Genomic DNA, 23,828 nt, shown 5'->3' with positions numbered 1-23,828 from the left:
AGGATCTGAACACAGATTAAGTTGACCTCATTTCTTCTGGACAAAACAGCAAGAAACAAAAGAACCGAATCACAGCAGTTTGAGATGTTCTGAAAGTTGTCACAATTTTTTTTTTTTTTGGTCATTGACTCTTGAAAGAATCCACAATATATGGAAAAGAAAGCAATGCTTTCATGTAGTGTCTGAAAGCTTCTTAGGGAGTGAGCTGTTGATTTAAATGATTAACCAAAGCTTAACATATTCAGAATTTTGGGTTGAACAGACAAAATGTTGGTTTTCTTCCCGGCTGCTAACCTGGTCAGTCATTCAAAGGAGATACATACACAAATAAAAGTATAAGAAGTTGATTTTGACTCTTACATGCTCTGTTGTGTTTTACTAAAATTTAGCGTCATCCAACTGTTTGACGTGAGCACAAGTCAAAGAGTTTAATATATTCATTGCCTTTTATGTCTTTTTTTCCCTTGTACAACTTTTTTTGTTGATATAATTCACGTACCATAAAATTCACTCTTTTAAGGTATACAATTCACTGGCTGCTTTTAGTATAGTTTCAAAGTTGTGCAACCATCACCACTAATTCCAGAACACCTTCATCAGCCCCAAAGGGAACCGCACACCATCAGCAGCCACTCCTCACCCCCGGCTCTCCCCAGGCCCTGGCAACCACTCACCTACTTTGTCTCTATGGACTGGCCTATTTCGGACATCCTAAGAGAAGTCCACATAAAGTAAGAATCATGAAATAGGTATTCATTTCTGTCTGCCTTCTTTCAACGTGCTGTTCTTAAGGTTCATCCGTGCTGTAGCATGTATCAGTACTTCACTCCTTTTTATGGCTGAATACTATTCCACTGCGTGGATATACGACATTTTGTTTATCCATTCATTAGCTGATGAACATTTGGGTTGTTGCCACTCTTTAGCTGTTATGAATAATGCTGCTTTGAACATTCCTGTACAAGTTTTTATGTGGACATATGTTTTCAACCCTCTAGGGTATATGCCTAGCAGTGGAATTGCTGGGTCACAGGGTAATTCTACGTTTAACTTTTTGAGGGACTGCCAAACTATTTCCCTAAGTGGCCGCACCACTTTCCATTCCCAGCAGTGTATGGGAGCTCCAGTTTCTCTATATCCTTGCCAGCATTTCTTATTGTCCTAGAATATCTTTTTATACTAAGTTTTCTTTTCTCATTCTGAACAGAAAATAACTGATTATTAGGGCTTGTGAATAAAACTACTCCAATGAGGGCAGAATTCAGTGCCAAAGCCATAATCAACAAAAACATTTTCCCAGGGAGAAAACAGAAATGAAATGGCCCCTCTAAGTGCTTACCTGCTGCAGATCAGCGAGGGAATACAGGTGGATCTGTTGAAGGAGGTATTCTCTGGGGAAAATTCTGAAAACGGACAGAAACAGAGATAAATTGTGGTGTTGCCACAAAACACACTTTTTCTGAGAAGTTTCCAAGTCTCATTCAAGAATCCCTTTCCACCTAATACTCTTCCTCCCCACATCCTCTGAGAAACCTGTAATAATACCTTTTTCCAGATACTTTTCTTTCTAACACAAATACCAAAAATGGAGTAAGGATGTGATCTTTGATTTCTGATGTAGTCCAAGGTGCTAGGAGCACAGTGCAATGGTCCAGGCCTGAGGACCAGAGTGCCGGGTTTCCTGTACCAGCTGCGTCCCTAACAAACTGTGTCATCTCAGGGAAGTCTTAAAACCCACCTAGCTTCAGATCCTTCATTGGTTAATGCAGGTGACTGAACTTGGTGTCTTAAATCTCTTTCCAGCTCTATTAGTCTATGTCTAGATGAATAGATTTTAGAGTTGAGAAAATCAGCCGGAGGGGCAACCTGTGTGTCTTTGCCTGGAGGCTCCTATGGCTTTCATTAAGGGAGATGGCAGTGCCAAACACCACTTAGTGAGCTATCCTCTTACGTGCACAGTGATGAGTTTTGGAACCTAGGTACAGATGGGAATAATGGGACAAAATATTTCAAATTGAGACTCCCTGACAAAGTCCAATATCTTTGGTTACTGTCAATTCATAGCATCTGGATAAATGACGGTGAGTGAACAGGAAAAACAAATCAGTTAGGGACAAGCAAACAGGTACCGAAGCATAGATGGTTAGAAAACACCACACACACACACACACACACACACACACGTATACACAAAACAAAACTCATGGTGCTAGCATTTTCTCTTTGTCTTAGCATACAAGAAAATTGCATAGTACCACCTAAATGAAAGAAGCCACCAATTAACATTTATGACTATCTGCTACATGCCAAGCACTGTGCCAGGCACTAGGAATTATGAATTATGAGTGAGACAGTCACAGTACCTGAGCATATCAGAGCATATCAAGGAGAATAAAGTCAAGCTAGGGAAAGATACATAAACTGATCATTACAACACAACATGGTAACATGAAAATAAGAGTTCTATGCACAGGGTACATATTTTTAGATTGGTCTAGCATGGTAGGTCCCAACCTTGGCCGTCTATTAGAATCACTTGGGAAGCTTTTGAAAATAATAGGGCATAAGTATGGCTAGAACCCAGAAATCAGTCTTCCAACAAAAACTCTCGTGGTGATTAGTGCAGCCAAGGTTTAGAACCACTGGCCTAACTCGTAGCTTGTTGGGGAATTCATTACTCAGTCTTTCAATTAAGTATGCATTACTGGACAAATCCTAGAGATTAAGTCCTTTACCCTTCCATTCATCTATCTAGCCATCCAATTCTGATTAAGCACAACTGTGCGCCAGCTCCTGTACTAGGCCACTGAAAAAAGGGCACTGAGCCAATTAGGTGAAGTTCATCCCCCATGGAGGTCTGGGACCGGCATATTCTAGTTTGGAGCACTCCTGATAAATATATGATAGGCTCTGAAGATTTCTGCTGAAAATTCCTGTTTCATCCACAAGAGTGCGAACAGACCAAGTGAGTGACACGGCCCTTATACTCTGGGGAATAAAATTCAGTTCCTAAGGGTAGGCTCCCTTCAACTCTAATGGTTTGGGGCCGAACCTGTGGCAGGTAGCAGCACATAGTCCCAGCCCAGCTGGGGAGGGTGTAGGGAAAGTGCTCAATCCCTCCATGTGGGATGAAGCTTCCCTACAAAGAGGGCCCCCTACTGTAGAAGGTAGACCACGGTCCCAGGAGGGACCATGAGACATGACCAACTTCCATTTTCAATAACACACACGTATGACAGAGATGATCGAGAGGGCTACTCCTCATGACCCCCTACAGGATTAACAATAAGAGAAGCCTGCTTCAGGTGTGGCCCTCAACGTACATCATTTAATTCTCACAACAACCCCGCGTGGTAAGTACAACCTCCATTTTATGTGAGAGGGAACTGAGGCTCAGAGGCAAAAACTAATTTGCCCAGGGTCACAAGCTGGGATTCAAGGCCAGGACTTTCTGACTCCAAAGGCCTGTGCTTCTCTTTCCAGGAGATGAAGGTGGAGGAAGGAGGGAGGTGGGTTTGAGCTGACCATCTAATATATAATATAGCTAATATCTAATATAGCTATATAATACATCTCTCTTCCAGGTAGGTGTTTATGACTGTTCAGGCCAGCAGCAATATAGAGCCATTGGTCCTTTTTAAAAGAAGGAAAGTAACACTGACGCGTTTGGTCATGCCCACTTCCTGAAGGCAGCCGGGAGGGTGGAGAGACTGCAGGCAGGGACAGTCCTGACCACGTACCCCAGCGGCTCTTCCAGGGTAACCACAAGGCGAAAGCGAAAGGGGTGAGTGTGTAGACACAGGAGAACTTCTGGAAGAACTGACAGCATTTGGAATTGAAGGCGACTCTGAAGTCCTAGCTTGGGAGACAGGATGGTGATGTCATTGGCCAACACAGGGCAGGCTGCTGGGGGAGGGGGAAAAGCATTGAGATTTAATTGTGCTGAATATCAAGTGCTTGTGTGGAGGACAGCAGGCGTGGCCCTTGCGGATGTGGGGCGAGAGATGTGGAAGAGCCAGGGGCACTTCTGACAGCAGCACAGAAGGGACAGCTGAAGCTCTGGGAACGGAGGGAGCAGACCTTGGAGGAAAATGAACGGAAGCGGGGCTGAGTGTGAACAGGGGTTGTTTTTACTTTTTTTTACCTTACAAAGCCTAGAATTATCTGAAGTACACTTTGGTAGTCTGCAATTTTTCTCATGCTTGAAAAATTGTTTTGAAGATAATCAGGATGTTCACGTGTACGTGAATTCCTAACATTTCCTCCTTTTGTGAAATGTTTGTGCCCTTATACCCTTCACCTGGCTTCCCCTAATGGTAACACCTTACACAACCATGGTGCATTGATCAAAACTAAGAAATGAACTATTATGTAAATTAGACCTTATTCAGATTTCACCAGTTGTTTCACTAATGTCCTTTTTCTGTTCAAGGATCCAATCCAGAACACGAGATTGCATTTATAGATTTAAAAATGTATATCAGTATTTGCAAGATGACTTGAGACCCAAACATCACATGCAGAAAAGCAAACCTAGGACGCAGTCTTTCAGTGGAGGTCACTAGGGTAGCAAAGTATGATAATCTACTATGGGGACAGAGGATGTCTAAGTGTGGTTGAATGGGAGGAATAACCTTTTTCAGAGGCAATTGCCTCATAATGAAATCCCTTAAGTAAAGTAAAATGAAGGCAATGTGGCAGCAGGGCTGAGAAACAGACGGACTGAACTAAACAAGCAGGCTGGAAAATCATTTCAAGATGAGCTCCTGCCTTTTCCATTGGTTTATACACATGTAGGCCAGCTGGAGAAAGAGTTAGAAGGAAGGTGACTGAAATGAACTCTAGCAGGGACAAATGCAGGGTAGCATATCGTTAATGTTTGCTACTTAAAGTTCTTCTCTAAAGTCCTAAAACTTCCACGACTGAGAGTATACAGGATATAAGAATTAACTGCAAATTTACAAATGGAATCATACTGGTATACACTTACTAGAGTACTACAGCTAGTCAGTTCGTTATCCAGTCAACAGACACTACTGCGTGCCTAAAATGAGCTAGGTGCTGTGCTAAGGGCTGGAGACGGATATGTTCAGTGAACACAACTGATGAGCAGCAAAGAGAATTTCCAATTTCTCCTCTCTAGGCTGGGTCCCCTTTGCCTCCAAACACTGTTCATTACTCTTCTCACAATAACCGGCCAACTTTGGACACAGTAATCTCTAATACTCCTTAAACATTATTTACACAGCTAAAGTGAGCTGTGTATGTAGTGTTTCTGTGTGCAAATATATTTCACATATTTATTTTCTCTTCCCCTCTGGAAGCGATTCTAAGCCCCTCCAGAAGCACCGTATCTGCTGTCTCCTCTCTGGCACTCTTCAGTGTCTAAGACTATAATTTACAAGAGGTCAGCCTAACGACACAAAGAACTGGAAAATGCAATATATGCAGAAAAGATAAAGGAACTGAGCTTGTTGTGTTTGGAGAAGATGTTGTGTCCAGGAGATTTACTGGTGGCCATAAAAAATACAGACTTTTAAGACAGATAATGCCAATCAGCTTTTCTTCTCTCTGAGGATGGAAATTATATCAAGAAAGCATTGAAGTCAAATATGAGAATAAATTTCCTGAGAGGGAAGACTGAGCAGCATTAAAATGTGTCTCTTACAGGGATGCTTTTTAATGTAAATAAAAGAAGAAAAAGATCTGTTGCAGTTATTTAGAGGTAGGGGCTTGCTCTTCTGCTTAGAGGAGGAAAGGATTTCAAAGGCGGGGCCAGATGACCCTGTCAGTTTGTTCCTCTTTTTCATTGCTGGAGCCATCAAGGCAGGCTGAATTGGCACGACATTCTCGGAATATCTTTTCTTTTTTAAATTACAAAATTTTTTTTAAAGGTTTCAGTCCATTTACAGTTATTACAAAATACTGGTTATATTCCCCGTGTTGTACAACACGTCCTTGTAGCCTATCTTTTTTTATTTATTTATTTATTTATTTTTTTCCCCGGTACGCGGGCCTCTCACTGCTGTGGCCTCTCCTGTTGCGGAGCACAGGCTCCCTTGTAGCCTGTCTTACACCTACTAGCTTATACCTCCTACACCCACGCCCACCCTATATTGTGTCCGCCCTCCACCGCTGGTAACTACTAGTTTGTTCTCTGTATCAGGGAGTCTGCTTCTTTTTTGTTATATTCACTAGTTTGTTGTATTTTTTAGATTCCACATATAAGTGATATCATACAGTGTTTGTCTTTCTCTGACTATCTTCTTTAGGCTGATGTCCACAGGGGAAGTGCAGGGCAAATAATGATATAAAAGCCAAACCCCGAAAAGCACAGGCAACATCCCGTCTGGGTGATCCCCAGGGTTTCCCCCACTGTGGCTTTGGTGTACAAGGAACTGGCCTTGTACCTGGCCCGTCTGACAGGAGCTCTTTAGGAAAGAGCTGGAACAAGCAGGGCCTCCCAGGGCTCAGTTGTGGAAGGGATTGTGGAGAACCCGGAGGCCTGCGGTGTGCTTGGGTAGCATTAAGCTGCCTCTGGCAGCTCTGACTAGGAGAGGATAGGGCTCTGCAGGGGACCAGAGATGAACCTGCAGCCACTTCGGGCACTGCTAGGGGACCCACTCACGTCTGGGAGGCAAGGTTTGGCACCCCCTTGAGAGCCATGGCAGAACTCATTTGATAATTTTACTATTAATGTATTCAGTAAAGGATGGATGATTGTTTGCATGTTTTGGTCAGAAAACACAACTTGTGATCACCATATGGCCCAGGAATTTAATGCAGATGAAGCCCCGTCTTATGACCTCTGTGACTAGTCACTACAGCTAAGAACCTAAAATCAGAAGCTAACATCAGCGCACACTTTCACTGCAATGAGCGGATGCTGGGTATGTATGTGGCAGAAAATTTGGAGAAGACACAATTTTTTTTCCAATACATACAGACAAGTGAGATAAACAGACAAGTAAACAGACAGCTCCAGCTCCAGCGTGGAGTGCAGGGCTGAGTGGAGCCTGCAGGACACCTGTTCAAGAAAGGTCTCAGAGAACCGACAGGTCAGAATCCATCTGGAGGAGTGGAAGAATGGATATTGCAGGTAGAGGGTGCAGCGTGGCTAAGAGCAGAGAGGCCAGGACGAACATAATTCTTTCAGGGAACAGGCTCTGTATGCGTATATATGTGTATATGTGTCCATGCTGGGGGCTGGGGGGACTGCAGGGTGTGAGCTCAGGAAGTTAGGGTGTAGCCAGACATGCGAGGGCTTAGATGCCTAGAGAAGAGCCGGCCCACAGAGAGATGAGCGCCTCGAGCAAGAGAGGGGCAGCGTTAGATTTGCGCCTTTAAAAGATCATTGACAGCAGAAGGGGGAGGAGACTGAAGAGATGGATAATTCTGGAGATGAACTAGGTGAGAAATGTTGGGGGCCTGAACAGAATTTAAATGGTTGCCCTAGGGTTGGAAAGAAATGGCCTACCACAGACAGCTTTCTCCAACGATCCACAGGTCATGAAGACTAATGGGAAATGGAGGCTGGGAAGGAGCCTGGCACTGCTCGTGGTTTTCCAGCTGGGCCAGTAGGTAAATGGAAGTTCCATCTACTAACACAGGGAATAATGAGGAGGAGTCACCTTTGGGGAGAAAGGGTAGCTCGGCTGTCGGGGCAGAGGTGTGGAATGTCCAAGTGGAGTCATCTGTGAGTCCAGGGAGGAGAGCTGTGTGCCTACAGGTGAAGACATGAAAATGAGGGAGAGCCCGAGACAGTACACATGAGTGCAACAGAAAAGACTGGACACTGGCAAAACAATACTATTAAAGGAACGGCCACAGGAAGAAAGCTGGGAAGAAGCAGTTTGACAGGAGAAAAAGCGGAAGAGCCAGCATCCAGGAAGCCAAGGAAGGAGAGAATTTCAAGGACAAAGAGGGTCAACGGCATCAGAGGCAGAGGAGCGGTCACATAATCTGGGGAAGACTCTCATGAGGCCTGAAAGGTGCCTGCTGGTTTTGGCAAAGGGGAATTCACTAGTGACCTTAGGACAGTATCCAGGAGGAAGAGGGACACCAGACTGCAGAGGGGTGAAGGACTGTGGAATATTCTTTTAAGAAACTAACTTTAAAAGAGAGAAACTAGGCCATAGCTACAGAAGGATGCAGGACTAAGAAAGGATTCTTTTCTTAGAGATGGGAGCCACTTGGGCATATCTATATGCTAAAATGAAGAAGCTAGTATAGAAGCCAAAGCTGCAGATAGAAAAGTAAGGAAAATGACAGAGCCTGAGCTAGTAAAGGCCTAGAGGAAATGGGATGTGGACCCAGCTAGGCGCTCTTCCAAATACACATTTGTGTGTGTGTGAGGGTGCACGTACCTATACACACACTCTGCATTTTGAAATACTTCAAGTTTCTACTAAAATGTTATGTAAAAGGTAACTAACTACTAATTTCTCAAATGTTCCGTCCAAACTTCAACATGTTAGGAACGGAAAGCTACAGATTACAGCTAGTTGTCTGACTTGGCAATCCTTTGGTAAACGGCCTCTTTGCTGCGGGATGGTGCTGCCTTTTGTTTCTGGTGAGGCGGCTGTGTTTAGGGTTCTCTGTGTGGTAAGTGACCTCACTGTACTGTAGGCCTATTCATCATCAGGTCTGACAGCATTTCACCAAGAGGCCAACCACAAGGACAGCCCTGCTCATGCCAGTGCAACTTCTTCTGGTTGGCCCTGATGCCAAAGCCAGAGGACAAACGTGATAAGGAGAGTCAACCCCACACTTCACTCACCCATCAAGGGAAACTGCATCACTGGCAGGTGGCACTGTCAAGTTCTCTGATACCAAAGAACAATGAAGAAACCTGCTAAAGGATCATGGAAACCAACTAGCACAACTGTTTCTAGTGCCAACATTTTCTGTTTTATCACCTTTAGGATTTCCTGACATACTGAGAAGGTAACTTAGGCTTCATTTATAGATTGTTCCAATGAGAAAAGTAAGAAAAGATGAAAATCAAAAGGGAAGAAGGTCACATATGATTCATTTCCCTTATATTACACAGCTGGTACTTGGGGTTAAAAATGCAGAAATAATGGCCTAAGAAATCAAAGGCAGTAGTCTATATAAAACACGTAGGGGGTCCTCTTCTATTTTGGACCAGGACACTGAGTCAAATACATCAAGACTCATTTAACCTGACTAATTTCTGGGAACTTCAACTCAGTTCCCACCAAGCCCTGATGCTCATGAGAGAAAAGGGACTAAGTCAGGCACACCCTCTGCAGGATTTTGATAGATTCAGTAATATCGCCATTTCCCTGAAGCTCAGTTATTTGAGCTGCATAACTGGCATTAAAAAACCCAATGATTAAAATGAAAAAAGTCTGAATGAAAATATCTCAGCACATGTAATAGACAGGCTTTAAAGGAAAGATCTCCCTCCCTTCCTGTGTGTCGTGTGTCTCTGTCTCTCTCTCTTACACACACGCACACGCACACACACACACACACACAATAAAAAGGATAACACCAGGGCTTCCCTGGTGACGCAGTGGTTGAGAGTCCACCTGCCGATGCAGGGGACATGGGTTCGTGCCCCGGTCCGGGAAGATCCCACATGCCGCAGAGCGGCTGGGCCCATGAGCCATGGCCGCTGAGCCTGCGCGTCCGGAGCCTGTGCTCCGCAACGGGAGAGGCCACAACAGTGAGAGGCCCGCGTACCGCAAAAAAAAAAAAAAAAAAAAAGATAACACCAAAGGAAAACCTCCAATTTTGATTCTAAATCATAAGAGTCTAAAGGAAGAATACAGGTAGAAGTGCATAAGGAATAATTTAGAAAGGAAAACCATTTATTTATGAAATATTACCGTGTTCTCCAAGAATATGTGCTCCAGGTTAGGTAATCTGTACAGAATTGAGAGGGCTGCAGTATCTTTCCTTTGGAGGGCACACGCACCCACACTGAAATCAGCAAAAAGCACTGTGAAGCATCCCTAGGGAGATGCAATTTGGTGTTCTTGATATGAGCTGCAAACACTTCCTGAAATAGTTACATTAGACTGGATGTGGACAGGACTCGTATGTCCAACCATGCTCCCAGCTAATGGAAAAACAATTTTAAATCAAAGGCAGATATTGCGATAGCAACCCATGTGGAAGAAACAAGCTTCAATCATTTCAGTAGATACCTCATTTTGCTAATCTCATTGGGTGAAAAAGTGGCAAGATTGCATCAGATATTATATCTTGGAAGATAGGTATGGGAAATAAGGGTCTCTTACCAGCTCTTTCAGAAATTGTGCTTAAGTTTCTTAGCAACAATCTAAAGCCCGGAGTAGAAATACTTGGGAAGTAATTTGGGTTGTGATTATTCTGGGGTCTGATTATAGAAGTGACAGATTATATCACATTATAGATCTTAGCTCAAATTCTTACAGTATTCAACGGTTCCAAGAATATAACACTTTTCCTGCCATGAGTTTTATTTTTTTGTTGTCTCTTAGAAAATGATTTTAGATAATTTATAGATTTCATTTAATCTTAGAATAAAACACTTTTTAACTTTCTGAAAGATTTCTTGGTAAATAAAAAGCTACATGTATGTTACAGTAAAATTAATATATAACTTGCCAGAGCTTCTCCTAAAAGCCAATATTAACCAGACTTCGGCTAATAATCAATGGCATATTTGGATCTTAGATTTTGGTTATAAGACATTGCTCATTTGCAGTTCAGAGACACAGCAAATCAGGTCTGTGTAGATTGTGTTTTAAGAACGAGGCTGCCCGAGGAGATAGGCTCTCAATGAGCTAGCCTCCTACATTAAGTGTATTCGAGTCACAAGAGCATGAAATCCTTTCTCTGTAACAGATGACCCCTCTACCTAATATGTCTGACTTATTGGGAGGTAGGGAGAAGAGGAGGTGTTGCTATGATCTCCCCCAGCTCATGCGATCTTTTGTTGGGCACACTGAGTAATATCCTCACTTACTTCTTCCCAGATCGAGGGTGTATCAGTATGCTCATGCATCAAAACACCATTTTCACTCAGTGATTCATGATGCTTTAGACAAATATTTACCGGCATAAAAAGATGTTCACGATATACTCAGTGAAGTGATTGGGTTAAAAGCAGTAGGTACAGTATAAAACCATTTTTTAGGGAAAAAAATAATCTGCAGAGGAAGCAGTATGAAAGGATATGCACCAAAGTGGTAAGATAATGGATGACTTTCTTATTTTTGTTTTCTATGATGAACAGTATTTTTTGTAATATGAAAAACTGTTTGACCCAATTAAGTGGGCGGAATGTTGGTAACAGTACTTTATTTATTTAATTAATTTGTTCACCAAATATTTATTTGCCCCCACTCTATGTCAGGTATGGTTCTAGGCCCTGGGGATAGAGCAGTGAACAACACAGATAAAAAGGCGTGACCTTCTGTCGCTTACATTCTAGTGGAGAGGGCAGGGCCTCTGCACACGGCTGCACAGGCTGAGCAAAGCGTGACCGCCATAGCCATACGTGATGGCACCAGAGAGGGAGACAGAAAAAAATCAAACACCACTTTATGTGGTGATAAGCAGAGAATGAAGAGAGAAAGTGTGGGGCGGCGGGACGGGCAGCGTGTGCGAAAATTTTAAATAGAGTGGTCAAGGATGCTTCAGGAACGCGACAGCTGCATACAGATGTGAAGGAGGTAAGGAAGCCAGCTACACCACTATCTGGGGAAGAGGAAAATGAGCATAGAAACTCACATGGGAGCCTGCTTGGCATATGCTCAAGGAGCAAAACAAGGCTGGTATGACTGGAACAGAGTAAAGGAGGGGGAACGTACTGGGGGATGAGGGCAGAGAGGTGATGGGGAACCAGGCTTATACGTCCTTGGCTTTTACTTGGATTGAGAGGTGACGTTATTAGATAGTTTGAATCAGAGGTGATATCATCTAATGTACACATTAACTATAGCTGTAGCCGGAAGAACAGACTGAAGGGGGTGATCAGTTACTGCAAAAATCCAGGGGAACAATGACAGTGGCTTGGACTCAGGTGGTAGCAGTGGAAGTGATGATTCTGTGGTGATTTTGAGTGGACATGTTTTGAAGGTGACGCCGATAGGACTTGCTGATAGGTTGGGTGTGGAATGTGGGAGAAAGGTGTTTGGCATGAAGAGCCGTATGGGTAAAGGTGCTGGTAGGGGGATGGGGGGCCTGTAGCAGGAGCAGTTTGCTACAGGAGTGGAGGAGGGGCTACTAGCTCAGCTTGGGACATATTAATTTTTTTGTGTGTGTGGTACGCGGGCCTCTCACTGTTGTGGCCTCTCCCGTTGCGGAGCATAGGCTCCGGACGCGCAGGCTCAGCGGCCATGGCTCACAGGCCCAGCCGCTCCACGGCATGTGGGATCCTCCCGGACCGGGGAACGAACCCGTGTCCCCTGCATCGGCAGGCGGACTCTCAACCACTGCACCACCAGGGAAACCCTGGGACATATTAAGTTTGAGACGCTAGTGGACATCCAAAGGAGGTTTCACCCTTTGGACTTAGCCTCCTGTCCAGTGAATTCACTAGCCAGACAGACAGCTTTCCCTGGGGGTAACAAGTGAAGGAGTGGGCAGGGAATCTTGGTGAATCAGGTGACATTTCTGGGGACTGTTCCTAAGTGCTAAGCAAGCTGCTAAATTTTGCTTGAAGGAAGAGGAGGCAAGGAGAGTCTGACAGGATACGCACGCGCGCACACACACACACACACACACACACTCATCTTTTTCTGGCACTCACCAGGATAAATAATGGTAATAAAAATGGCTGTTTTTATGATAGAAATTTCTCACCGTTCAGTAAAGCTGATATTGCAGTGAGAACTAATTCTGGATATAATTATAATTTCAAATAAAATGTGAGACCAAAGACAGGAAAAGGTGACTTAGAAGGTAGAAGAATTACGTTTGGTATTGTCTAGAGCTTCCCAATTCAAGCTGGTCAGAATGGTCCAAGCCAAGAACTAAACTTAACAAACAAGTAGGACTACCTGTTCCCCCAGAACCATCACAATTGTGCTCTAAGTAACTGGAAGGATAGGCGTGAATATTGCTTACCGACCTCGACTAGTGTTGGAGAGAAACTAGTTTTAAATACGTATCACAATAGGAACTTTGGATTCACCAGGCACCCAATCCCCAAATCATTTGTTAATGATAGAGAATGGGAAACACTCAGGCATCCACTAATTAATTTCTCTGATGTCTTTCTTTGGACTAGATGATTTCACTTCAGCACTCAGAACAGAACATTTAACTTAAATCGGGATTTCTGAAAAGTTAGTCCCAACAGCTGGTGTTGGTCTGGTGATGTTTTTAGCAATTCAAGGCAAAATGAGAAAAGAAAAAGCATAGTAGAATGCATTTTAAATCTGTTTGACTTTAAAAAGTTGTTTCATTGCTGTCTGCCTGTTTTTGTTTTTTTTTTTAGCATTACTACGTTCTTTTATGAAATGATGGTGAAAAATAGGTGGATATTTGTTTTAGCAAAAGACATGGATAAGACAACCCTACAGATACCTCTACATTTACAGGTCTATGGAATGAAAAGGTTTGGTAAACACAGACCTAGAGAAAACTGCACTCATTAGCGCTAAGCCAATTGTCATGCCTTGTTCTCCAAGGCTGGCGCTGGCAGTGAGCACAGGAGTGCCTGTGTCAGCAATTGCACCTTCCCACTCAAGGCACATTACTGTCTACCACCTCCCCGCCCTCCTTCACACCCTCCTAGATGACCTCAATCAAGGCTTCAGGAGATATAAAAGCAGTTCCTTCCTCTGAAGAATCTAGAAACTCCTGGACGTCATGGCCACCAACAAATACACTGGGGAAAGCAGCAGCAATTTGAGCATCAGAAAACCTGGTTCCACGTGTGGACTCTGCTCCTTACCAGCTTTGTCACCTCAGGCAAGTCACGCAGCATCTCAGAGTCACAGTTCTTTCCCTTCTTTGTAAATACCATCTGTCTAACCCATCTGAAGGGCTGTTATAGGAGCAAATAATATATCAATATTTACGGGAAAGTACTTTTTAATTGATTAAATCATAATGATCTCACATGGGCCCAGGTACCATCATAAATAAATGAAATGGGCTGAGGATAAGACAAGCAGGGCAGCACCATATTATGTACCCAATGCCAGTGGGTCTGGGGAGAAGATAGGAGGGGTAGAGACTATGGGAAAGTGCAGAGTCCAGTATGTAAAGCTGATTGCTGCATCCAGGAATGAGGGAAGCTTTTGTGTAATCAGAGCTTCTGATTTCTTAAGAGAAACCAGAGAGTTTTACTTTGTGTGAGCATGCAAACTCCTAATTATTTAAATGTTAGCCAGTATTTTGCAACTTTAAAACCTGGTGGGGGCCATCCCTGAAAGGCCAAACAGAACATGTCTGAGGGCCAAATCTGGCCCCGAGGTGCCCTTTTGTGACTATGATTTACACACGTATCCCACTATTCCTGTGTTCCCAGCTTTTCTTAGGGTCCCTCCTGAAGACATCCTTAATGGCAGCTGCTCCGGATGTGTCCTGACAGTGCCAAGATCTTCCACAGAGTACTTCATGCACCTTTACATGTGGACACTGTAAATAATTTCTCTCTTGAAAAGTTAAATAGGCCTTGAATCAATCCAGCAGGGTCGCTCGCCATCTGGGAGTCCTCAGAAACGGTCAATGGTCGGCACTATAAACATTTTAGATTTCATGGAAGATGCTGACTTTTTCTAAACTAATCACCCCTGCCAGTCAAGATTTGCGGTATGGGTTCAAGAACAAGGCGTTCATTTAACAACAATAACAAAAACAGTGAGGATACAAACCGGATGGTCATCGTAGTGATTGGTCTAAAAGCCAACTGGGACTTCCCTAATAAGGCGACGACCGAAGTGGTCTCCCTGGCGGTTGAGCGCCACTATGATTAATCAGTCTGTTTCCAGTTTCCTCATGACAGCAGTATTAACAGTTTGCTTTATTCTGTTTATATGGCGCTGACAGGTCTTCAGCATGTTGGGCCTACTTGCTGGAGATTAATGACAACTTTTATATGGAGGTAAAAACCAGGCAGGGAGAGAATGCCTTTTACGACTAGATAAGAACTGGATTCTCTTGCTCTAGTTTTGTTCCCCTGTTGCTCATCAACTCCTCCCTCTTTTAACTTCTATCGAGGATACGTATGGTTAGTTGTGCCCAGCAGGTGCTTCTCACTGTTTAAACCACCCCACTCTAGATGTGGTGCCCGCAGATGAGACAAAGGGAACCTTAAGTAGTGTTTTTGAACATGCTTATCATCGCTAAAAGTACTGTGGGCTAATTTTGTTTTTAAAAAGTCAGATTCCATATAAAAGTGAAAGATGATTGATAGGCAAGAGATGGCTTTTGGTGACAGGAATTTTAGCATGTGAGGTGGGCAATGGTTCCCCTTTGTAGCTATGGTTATTTTTATAGACACTGAAGAAGGTGGAATTAGTAAGCATGGCCCAGCTGTAAGAAGTATGAACATCCCAGAAAAATCTCTTAGACATATTTCACTAAATAGTCATATTTCAAAATAAATCAAAATGATTTCTAGCCTCCCTCTAACTCGCCACCTCCCCCCAAAGTTAGGAGTACTGCTTGCTACTGGTATACTTTTTTCTGTGCCAGGTTGGAGAGCATGGTAACCTAAACCCAAACATTATGTTAACAGTATATAAATATAGAGAAACTAAAATAACATTAAAAAAAAAATCAATCACCTCCTCTAGGCGCTGTAGGAATCACTGTCTCATCCTTTGCTCTTAGGGAGCCTCCTGCTCCTCCAATTTTTTTTTTTTTTTTTTCCGGTACGCGGGCCTCTCACTGTTGTGGCCTCTCCCGCTGCGGAGCACAGGCTCCGGACGCGCAGGCTCAGCGGCCATGGCTCACGGGCCCAGCCCGCTCCGCGGCATGTGGGATCTTCCCGGACTGGGGCACGAACCCGTGTCCCCTGCATCAGCAGGTGGACTCTCAACCACTGCGCCACCAGGGAAGCCCCCTCCACCTATTTTTATGCAACAAACGCTCAGATAAGTGCATCCCACGTACCCAGGAACTGCAGGCCCTGGGCCCGGCTGGCCCTCCAACCCACTTCCTCTTGCTCACCCCTCTCCTGATACAGTGAGTAGCAGAAGGAGCCTGAGTCCAGTAGACAGAGCCTCAGGGGTAGCTTTTAAGGAGAATCTTTTAACAAAGATTTTAAAAGCTAGAGACAAGAACAGTCTAGGATAAGAAAGCAGTATTAGGACTTCCCGGGTGGTGCAGTGGTTAAGAATCCGCCTGCCAATGCAGGGGACACGGGTTGGAGCCCTGGTCCGGGAAGATCCCACAGGCTGTGGAGCAACTAAGCCCGTGAGCCACAACTACTGAGCCTGCGCTCTAGAGCCCGTGTGCCACATCTACTGAGCCCACATGCTGCAACTGCTGAAGCCCGTGCACCTAGAGCCCGTGCTCCACAACAAGAGAAGCCACCACAATGAGAAGCCCGTGCGCTGCAACTAGAGAAAGCCTGTGTGCGGCAACAAAGACCCAACACAGCCAAAAATAAAATAAAATAAATAAATTTTTAAAAAGCAGTATTAATAATAATGGTTATCTATAGAGTGTTTACTATGTACAAGCACTACTGTAAGCCCTTCACTTGCAAAAACCCATTTAATTCCCACAACAGAATGCACTGAGGGAAGAGTTAAATAATTATTTGTGTTTGAAGTGCAGTGTTTGAGAGAGTAGAACAATATACTGGATTAGATTGGGGCAGATCTTTAATTCCATACTTGTGCTTTAATAATTTGTCTGATGCGAAGGTTCAACTGGAGAGGAAAGAAACCCAAGTGAGACAGAAAGTCAGAAGGATACTGTAATAGTCCCGAGACTGAACCAGGGGAGTGCACCGGAAGTGAACAGGAGAGGAAAGATTTGAGACTTATCCCAGAAACAGAAATGCTTTTTTGGCTGATTTGGTTTGCTCTTTGGTTGATTTGTTCATTCAACAATTTCTGAAAGTTTCAGATAGGTCAAACACTGTGCTAAGTGACACGGGGAAGTAAGAAAAAGAAGAATTTGAAGGTGACTCCTTCCTCAAAACTGGGCTACTAGCCACTGCTCAGTGGTCTAAAGTGACACTGTAGCAGACATCCAACTATCACGCATCCCTCCTTCCATCCATCCATTCAGTAGTTACTGAATACCCACCTTGTGGCAGGCACTACACTACATAACGGTCATGAGCAAGTCCAGGAAAGAGAAATGAAGGAAACGGAAAAAAAGACTACTATTTTCATTCTCACAGCCCTAGGAATGCTTTTTTTCTAGAACTTCCATTCCTTTCCCGGTGGTCTGGCCATAAGGCACAGTACATGGTGGTAAACCACCAAACTGCTGGAACAGCATAGGTATTCTTAGTCATCCATATGAAGACAGGATCTGCTATTTAATTTCTAAATGTGTGCCCAGATCTGACATATTTAACCAAAGCAAAACATTATATCATAAAGGTATCTAACATGATTCCCATGTGTAGATTTTATTTATTTATTTTTGCTGTACGCGGGCCTCTCACTGTTGTGGCCTCTCCCGCTGTGGAGCACAGGCTCCGGACGCGCAGGCTCAGCGGCCGTGGCTCACGGGCCCAGCCGCTCCGCGGCATGTGGGATCTTCCCGGACTGGGGGGACGAACCCACGTCCCCTGCATCGGCAGGCGGACTCTCAACCACTGCGCCACCAGGGAAGCCCCCATGTGTAGATTTTAATATCATTTAAAAATATAGGCACAGGAAAAACAGGCTCTGAGCAAAGCTAAAAGGTACTGAAAGTAATAGAACATACTTTCAATGTTAAAAATCTTGTATCTAGTTTAGTTGGTGAATTAGTTTGAGACACGTAATTTTATTGCCTTTCAGGCAAAGCCCTGATCTTTAAAATTAAGATTTGCCTAGACTTTACAAGAGTAAATCCTGACCACTTTCTAGCACTTTCTGAAAAACAACTAGGTAACAGAATGACTACCACTGAGAAGTATTTTGCTTTATGGCAGCTGCCTTTTCATTATTATTTTATGAGAGCTTGTCTAGATATTATGTATCCCTTACCATCTACATTTAGTTCTTTTCAAAACATCTCTTCAGATGCCTGGGGTTTTGTCAGTTTCTTTGGATCTTAATTGGATTTCAAATAGCAAACGATATCACTTTCCAAAGGTTCTTATTCACATAGGCTTGCCTCCAAAAATCATGACTAATGTATGCCTTTAAATTTCTACTAAAAAAAAAAAAATTAAAAGGTATGTTTAGGGACTTATGAACACCATCAACAATTATTTCAAGTATAAGCTAGTTCACATATGCCAAGGGTGAGAATTTAAATGCCAATAAAACCTAACTGTAAAAGAAGGAATCTGATGAGAGCAGGCACATTTTAACTTCACTTTTATGTTGAGGATCTGAGCCTGGCATGGACTTGCGTGTTCCATAAACTCTGAGATAACCAAGCTATGGATAAGCAGCCTATGTCAATGGTAACATGAAAAGGCAGGATCCTGGGCCTTTTCATGTTTTGTGCCTGTTGTTGTTTTTTAATGCATTTTAATTCAAGCTCTACAGCCTGCATCATTTACCAAGTTCGCTTCTGTCTGCAAAATAAGATTTGAATAACCACCTACTAATTTCCCATTGAAAAAATGTTTTTAAGTTATGAAATATTTCAAACATGCTTATTTTTTCCTGATGATAATACGAACTGAACTTGAGGGAAATATAAAACACTACATAAGTGATCAATGAAGACACTCCAGTGAATATTATCTCAAGTTAACCTACAGGTAAAGAGAGGTCTTCACCATTGTGGGAACTCGATCCATGGGTTAAAAGCCTTCAGTTACGCTGAGATATTATTTTCATTGTGCTTGGCTCAACCGGATAGAGGCCCTCGGAGGAAAGAGCCAAAGATGAGCCCGGAGGGACAGCCACAGAATTCGAGACACTCCACGTTGTAAAGGCCCTTGGAGATCCTCTAACCACCCTCCCGGGGCGGGAAAAGAAAAACAAACTGACGCCGTCTGACATTTATGACTCTTACCTGCGGCGCAGATCCTCGGCCACCGCTGCCCGGCAGCTGAACAAATAGGCTCGCAGTGATTTCAGCCGCTGCCGCAGGCGCACCACGGTGGCCAGCGGCTCGGCGTGTCCGTACAGCATGGGGTTCTCCTGCTGGATGTCGATCAGGGGCTCTTCGTACACGTACTCCAGAAACTCTTTGGCCTGCTTAGACACCTAAAAAAGAAACTGCTCCATCAGCGCTGACGAATCACCTGGCTTTCCACACCTCCTCCAACCAGGAACCACAGCTTAGATATCAAAATAACATCATCTTCTGAACACAGCCAAATGAAAAAACCCATAGTGTAACTAAGTATAAAGTGTGGCTTTTCTTTCTCTCTTCCAGAAACGCAATTGGTAAAAGTAACCTGGGCATTGAAAGGAATTCATTAACTCTGTATGTTGATCATGTGATTGCACAAATCTACACGTGATAAAATGACACGGAACTCTACAGACCCAGTATACCAATGTCAATTTCCTGTTTGTTTTTTTTAATTGTACTATAGGTATTTAAGATATAACCCGTGGGGAAAGTAGGTGAAAGATACACAGGACCTCTCTGTATTATATTATCTATGCAACTTCCTGTGAATCCATAATTATTTCAAAATAAAAATTTAAAAAGAATTCATTAAGACTTTTTTTTAACATCTTTATTGGAGTATAATTGCTTTACAATGGTGTGTTGGTTTCTGCTTTATGACAAAGGGAATCACCTATAGGCATACATATATCCCCATATCCCCTCCCTCTTGCGTCTCCCTCCCACCCTCCCTCTCCCACCCCTCTAGGTAGTCACAAAGCACCATTAATACTCTTAACAACAATGCTGACTTTAAAAACTAAAACTATGTGCACATATATGTATATATAGTCTATAACGCTTTTTATAAAGTAGCCACTTTAAAAAGATAGGTAAACCACGCACATACTACAAAATTCAAAAGGAATAAAAGGATCTCTCCCAAAAAAGGGGAAAAAAGGATATTATATGCAGAACAGTGTGCATAGAAAATAGGCTCAAACACACACTTTCATAAGCAGAAAAGAGTTGCTCTTATTAGAACAGCTCTGAGCTTAGGCTGACTTTGGCCAATAGATCCATCCAACTCTATATCCACTTCTGGTAGTCATCATCAAGAGTATGAAAGTTGATTTTAAAATGTCATTGTCATCCAAAGAAATAAATAGAAGAAACACATCTGAGATACAGAGGGAGTAGCTTAAATAATGCATAACCCGTGGGTAGTTTGGGGGAATCTTACATACCAATTCACTGATACTGGAGACCACAACAGGCAGGGCCCTGTCCTCATGTAGCTCACAGTTCAGCGGGGAAAGACAGAATTGGGTTCAAATATTTTGTTTATCATGGTTAAATATTTGCTATATTTAAAAATCTTAAATGAGGGGAAAAAATGGATGGTGTTCTGGAAAATGAAGTACAATCCACTTGAAACTGTTGCTGAAGAGTGATGTATTGTACAATTCAATTAGTCTTTCTGGCTCTACTGAGCAGTGTTTATACTGAGCCAGGGCCCCGCTGAATTAGGTTAACAATGCTACCTTTTAGTAGGTGAACAGAAGGACAAAGGGCACTGGCCAGTCTCCCAGGCCTTAAAAGGCTTCTCTCTTCAGGTGGTACTTAAGCCCAAATGGAAAAAAAAAAGTCTTTTACAGAGACAGTAAAAGCAGTGAGACAAATGGGATGGCAGCTACTGACATCAGCATTCATACACTGAAATTACTAAAAACAAAAACAGAGCTAGTTTCAATAAGGTCTGAGGCACTGCTTCACAAAGTTATTAGCCAGTGTTAAGAATACAGAGCATATTGTGACCTTGGCTGCCTGAGTATGTGAACAAATAAATTCCTGCCATGTTGAGCCATTTTTGGCAGCAAGGCACATGCTCATTTTTTGAGAAACGACCACTTACATCAGTGAGGGAATTTTTGAGAGAACTCAATATTTGGCATGAAACGCTATTTTTGTAAAATAGGAAATGAGTGGGGATACAGTGTTCTAAGTTCAAAACCACCCTCCATACTGATAGGAGCATTCTACTTTCAAACGCAACTGTAATTATAAAGCTTTTTAAAAATATATAGTTACTTAAGGAAGGAAGCCAATGATATTCTTAAGTGACGAAGTTTATGTGAGAGCAAGTTTCTTTCTTATTAATAGAAATACTTCATGAGTTATATGTGAACACCAAATAACACTCTACCTAGGAGCCAAGAGCTACTGTCCTATTTCTTGCCTACCAAATTATGAAAAACATCAAAAGCCTGAGTGCTGTGTCTGACATGAAAACTCAGCTCATAAGTGCAGATGGATAAGCACACTATTCCTTCCTTTAAAAAAGTGAACGGTTTAAGTTGGCATTCTTTTTCATGATCCTACTCTACTCACATCAGAAGCAATTTTTACAGGGTTGACAGTTCACTTTTCCAACCTATTGGCCTGTTAGTATTTTACTAAATGATATTTAATATTTATTAATGATATTAGTATTATTAATATAAAACAGTTTCTTTCCATAGGTCTTTTAACTTAGAATAGTTTAAGCTATAAGAACTCCAGTCTCTGACTGTGGTTTTGTTGCAGTTTGTGAACTGGTTCTCTCTCCACAGCCCTGCCGTCAACATGATTCAAGACAGTTGAGGCGGAAGAGGTCCAGGTAGAAACAGGTCTCCTATCCATCTCACACTCAGGAGGAGTTGGAGAAAAGGCACAATCAGGTTATAATTTTCCACAAACTAGTAATGACAAATCTCCTAGATACACAGATGTATTTATAAATAAGCATGTTGTCATTTGATTTTTTTTTTTGTTTTTTTTTGTTTTTGTTTTTGTTTTTTTTTGCGGTACGCGGGCCTCTCACTGTTGTGGTCTCTCCTGTTGCACAGCACAGGCTCCGGATGCCCAGGCTCAGCGGCCATGGCTCACAGACCCAGCCGCTTCACGGCATGTGGGATCTTCCCGGACCGGGGCACGAACCCATGTCCCCTGCATCGGCAGGCGGACTCTCAACCACTGCGCCACCAGGGAAGCCCTGTCATTTGATTTTAACATTAAGCATCGTTGGTATAGATTTCAACATAATACATCTTTTGTTATGCTGGTGACAGCTACTTCTGTAAAACAAAATTCTCAAATGTTCAGGTTTATGTAACTCTGAGAGGTTCCGGAATGGTGTCCTGGTATGTTCCCCCACAAAAAGAGCCCTGGGTAATAAAGCAATGGGGCAGAGGCAATGTGGTGACCATAGACAGCAATTTGCAGAGGAGGAGGATGTGCCGGTGGTGAGGACTTTAGCTTTTGTTAAAGGAGGAAAATGTATCAGAACAAAACAGATGAGAACATAATCTCAGAATAACAAGAACGGGTACAGATAATCTAGTTCAGTTTTTTCTCAACCTGTGTGGCAAGGAATACCAGTCACACAGAAAAGATGTTCTGAGGGCCAACGAGAAATACGCCACATGCCACATTCTTCTCTTGGTGTTTCAAAGTGCAACATGTTAGCATATTAAAGCCCTGGGACATGAAGTACTAGAGAAAACCTGCTTCACCCAGCCACTTCCCAACCAATCTGACTACAGACAGGGCAGCTGGTTAATGTCATGCAGGCTGTATGGAGGGGGCAGTAGGAAATGAAAGTCAGCCTAGGTCCCACTCACCAACCGGAGGAAGGGACATTTTTCTCTACCATTACCTATACTTAATAGAAGAGAAAATTGAGTCCAGAAAACTTCAATGACTCATCTGTGGTCATCTCGTGGCAGAACTCAAGCCAAAACTCAGATGTCGAGATACACTACTCCGTGCTTTTTACCATTGTTCATGTTCACAGTTCCTTTTATTTTTTTAATAACTCTACCAAAAACTATCTGTTTTTAATAACTCTACCAAAATCTATCTGTTCATCACTCTTTAAAATAGGAGATCCCTGTCCCTGTTCTGTCCTTCCCTCCACCCCAGTCAAATAGAAAACAAGTGGGCTACCAATGGAGATGAACACATAATTTAAGGAGGCAGTACATTGGTGTGTGGGTCTTTAAAACAAAAACTAAAGTCTAGTAACACTTCATTTATCTAGAAGTCACTTATTTGTATATTTGTTTACTGTCTTTCTCCCTCACGAGAAATTCATGACACAGAGGCTATGTCCCCGGTGAGCACAGTAAGTGTTCAATAAACACTTGCTGAACAGATGAATGAGTACTTTACAATGCTCTGGCCGTGACTCTGAGCCACACACTTCTAACAGTTTGATTATTTGTTTCTAAGTTCACAACATATTTAGAATTCATAAAGTAGAAAAGGGGAAGGAGAGCTAGAGGCAGCACAGTGACAAAAGAGGTGACAGCTGACATCCTGGTACTAAGGGAAGAAAGGCACGTGCAAGAAGAGATATGGTAAAAGTATAGAATACAACCTCGACAGAAAGCAATTTGGCAACATCCATCAAACTCACAGGTGTACATACCTACAACTAGGAAGTTATCTACAGATAGTCTCACTCGTAAATGAAAACCTTACATTCAAAATGATGTATAAAGTTATTTACTGAATCACTGTCTATAATAGAAAGACTAGAAAAACCTTAATGTCCATCAAAACAAAGACAAGTTGGATAAACTGGGGTGTGTGTGTGTGTGTGTGTGTGTGTGTGTTAAATTCATGAT

General features: G+C 42.8%; 1 protein-coding gene across 5 annotated transcripts in view; it reads right to left on the bottom strand.

The window, feature by feature from the left end:
- Positions 1-23,828, bottom strand: part of PLEKHM3 (pleckstrin homology domain containing M3) — a 183,636-nt gene that overhangs the window by 81,494 nt on the left and 78,314 nt on the right. For all 5 annotated transcript variants that reach the window (XM_027122803.1, XM_027122832.1, XM_027122823.1 and 2 more), the window contains exons 5-6: positions 19,114-19,307; positions 1,340-1,403 (exon numbers count right to left, since the gene is read on the bottom strand). In XM_027122803.1, the coding sequence (XP_026978604.1) occupies positions 1,340-1,403; positions 19,114-19,307 (258 nt within the window). The remainder of the gene's footprint in view (positions 1-1,339; positions 1,404-19,113; positions 19,308-23,828) is intronic.

Source organism: Aethalodelphis obliquidens, unplaced genomic scaffold, assembly GCF_003676395.1.
Source record: "Aethalodelphis obliquidens isolate GAN/ISIS:26980383/991018 unplaced genomic scaffold, ASM367639v1 scaffold2, whole genome shotgun sequence".
Lineage (NCBI taxonomy): Eukaryota > Metazoa > Chordata > Mammalia > Artiodactyla > Delphinidae > Aethalodelphis > Aethalodelphis obliquidens.
This window is presented reverse-complemented; position numbering and strand designations above follow the sequence as displayed.